The following is a 1,739-nucleotide window of genomic DNA, read 5'->3' on the forward strand; positions in this document are numbered from 1 at the left end:
AAATTGGCGTGAATGTGGAAAAGCGTCCTTAAAATTGGGAAAATTGCAGCAAAAAGGGGATATTGAGGAAACGTGCATACAGAAGAGAGTTTGGGGCAAACGGGGACAAAACGGGGAGGAAGAAGTTGAAAATTGGCACCGCGGGAGCAAAATATGAGCAAAAATGGCCACAGATAACGGCCACAAAAGGAGCAATGTGGCCTCCGAGCCAACATGGCCGCCGCACCCCACAACGGCTGCCCCCAATCTAAGATGGCCGCACCCAAACCAAGAGGATGGCCGTTAACCCAAGATAGCCACCCCTAATCCAGGAAGTCCGCCCCCAACGCAGCATGACCCCACTCCCCAAGATGGCCTTCAACCCAAGATGGCCACCGCCAATAGAACATGACCACCCCCAACCCAGTGTGATCCCAATCCAAGATGTCTGCCCTCAATCCGAGATGTCTGCCCCACATCAATATATGGCCACCTCAATCCAAGATGCTTGCCCCCATCCCAATATGGCTGCCCCCAACCCAAGATGTCTGCTCCAAATCTAAGATGTCCACCCCCAACCCAAGACATCCGCCTCCAATCCAAGATGTCTGCCCCCCACCCAAGATGTCTGCCCCCATCCAAGAAGTCCTCCCGGAAGCCAAGATGTCCGCCACAGGAAGTGCCACTGCTGAGTCTTTATTGCTCACAATCCGATGGTGTAGGAGCGGCCAGCGGGGTTGTGCAGGGCGGAGCAGGCCGGCTCGGTCACGGCCCACTCGTACCAAACCTTCTGTGGTGCCGCACGGCGCCAGAACGACAGCACCACCGTCTGCCCTGCCTGCACTGCCATTGGCTGCTGCGGGGAGAGGGGGTGGGGCTTAGTGACCAGGCGGCCAATCGGGGATGGTGTCCCAAGACCACACCAATGGATGGATCCAACATGGCTGCCCACACTTAAGATGACCGCCCACCCACCAATGGACGGATCCAAGATGGCTGCCCACAGTTAAGATAGCCGCCCTCCCACAAATGGATGGATTCAAGATGGCTGCCTCCAACCAAGATGGCTGCCATCAAAGGATCCCAAGGCATCCGAGATGGCCACCACCAAAGGAACTCAAGGGATCCAAGATGGTTGCCAACAACACAACACAGAAGATCCAAGATGGCCACCATCAACGGAACACAAGCAGGCTCAAGATGGCTGCCTCAAGCCAAGACGGCCTCCCAATTGAAACCAATGGACGCATTCAACATGGCCACCCCCAATGAACCTAATGGACAGATCCAAGATGGCCGCCCATTGAACCTAATGGACAGAGCCAAGATGGCCGCCCCCAGGCATACCTTTAAAGGGAAGAAGATGGGGAACCAGGAGAACATCCCAGGTGAGTGCGTCTCTGGGCGGATACCTGTGGGGCCACGCCCACCATTAGCCCCGCCCCTTCCTCCCACTCTCATTGGCTGCCGCCAAGCCACGCCCCTCTACCCATCCAAACCCCACCCACTTCCCACAACACCCATTGGCTGAGTCACCCCGCATTAACTCCGCCCCCTACACGCACACGGACTCTTCATTGGCTAGCTTGGTTCCCCACACTCCCCCATTGGCCAGCCCAGGCCCCACCCCATAATCCTAAACTCCACCCAAATCCCCCATGATTTCCACAGTAGCCCCACCCCCCTGCTCCCTCATTGGCTACAACCACCTTAAACCCCGCCCCATAAAACTCAAGTCATGCCCACCAATCAAAAGCCCC

The 1,739-nt window shown here is 56.7% G+C and overlaps 1 protein-coding gene across 1 annotated transcript in view; it reads right to left on the bottom strand.

Moving 5' to 3' along the window:
- Positions 1–643: 643 nt before the first annotated feature.
- PRMT5 (protein arginine methyltransferase 5) overlaps positions 644–1,739 on the bottom strand; it is a gene marked incomplete at its 5' end in the record, with an annotated part of 12,260 nt that continues 11,164 nt past the window's right edge. The window contains 2 exons of the mRNA XM_019611008.1: positions 644–835; positions 1,327–1,391. Coding sequence (XP_019466553.1) covers positions 683–835; positions 1,327–1,391 — 218 coding nt within the window. The remainder of the gene's footprint in view (positions 836–1,326; positions 1,392–1,739) is intronic.

The sequence above is a fragment of the Meleagris gallopavo genome, unplaced genomic scaffold (genome assembly GCF_000146605.3).
Source record: "Meleagris gallopavo isolate NT-WF06-2002-E0010 breed Aviagen turkey brand Nicholas breeding stock unplaced genomic scaffold, Turkey_5.1 ChrUn_random_7180001850542, whole genome shotgun sequence".
Classification (NCBI taxonomy): domain Eukaryota; kingdom Metazoa; phylum Chordata; class Aves; order Galliformes; family Phasianidae; genus Meleagris; species Meleagris gallopavo.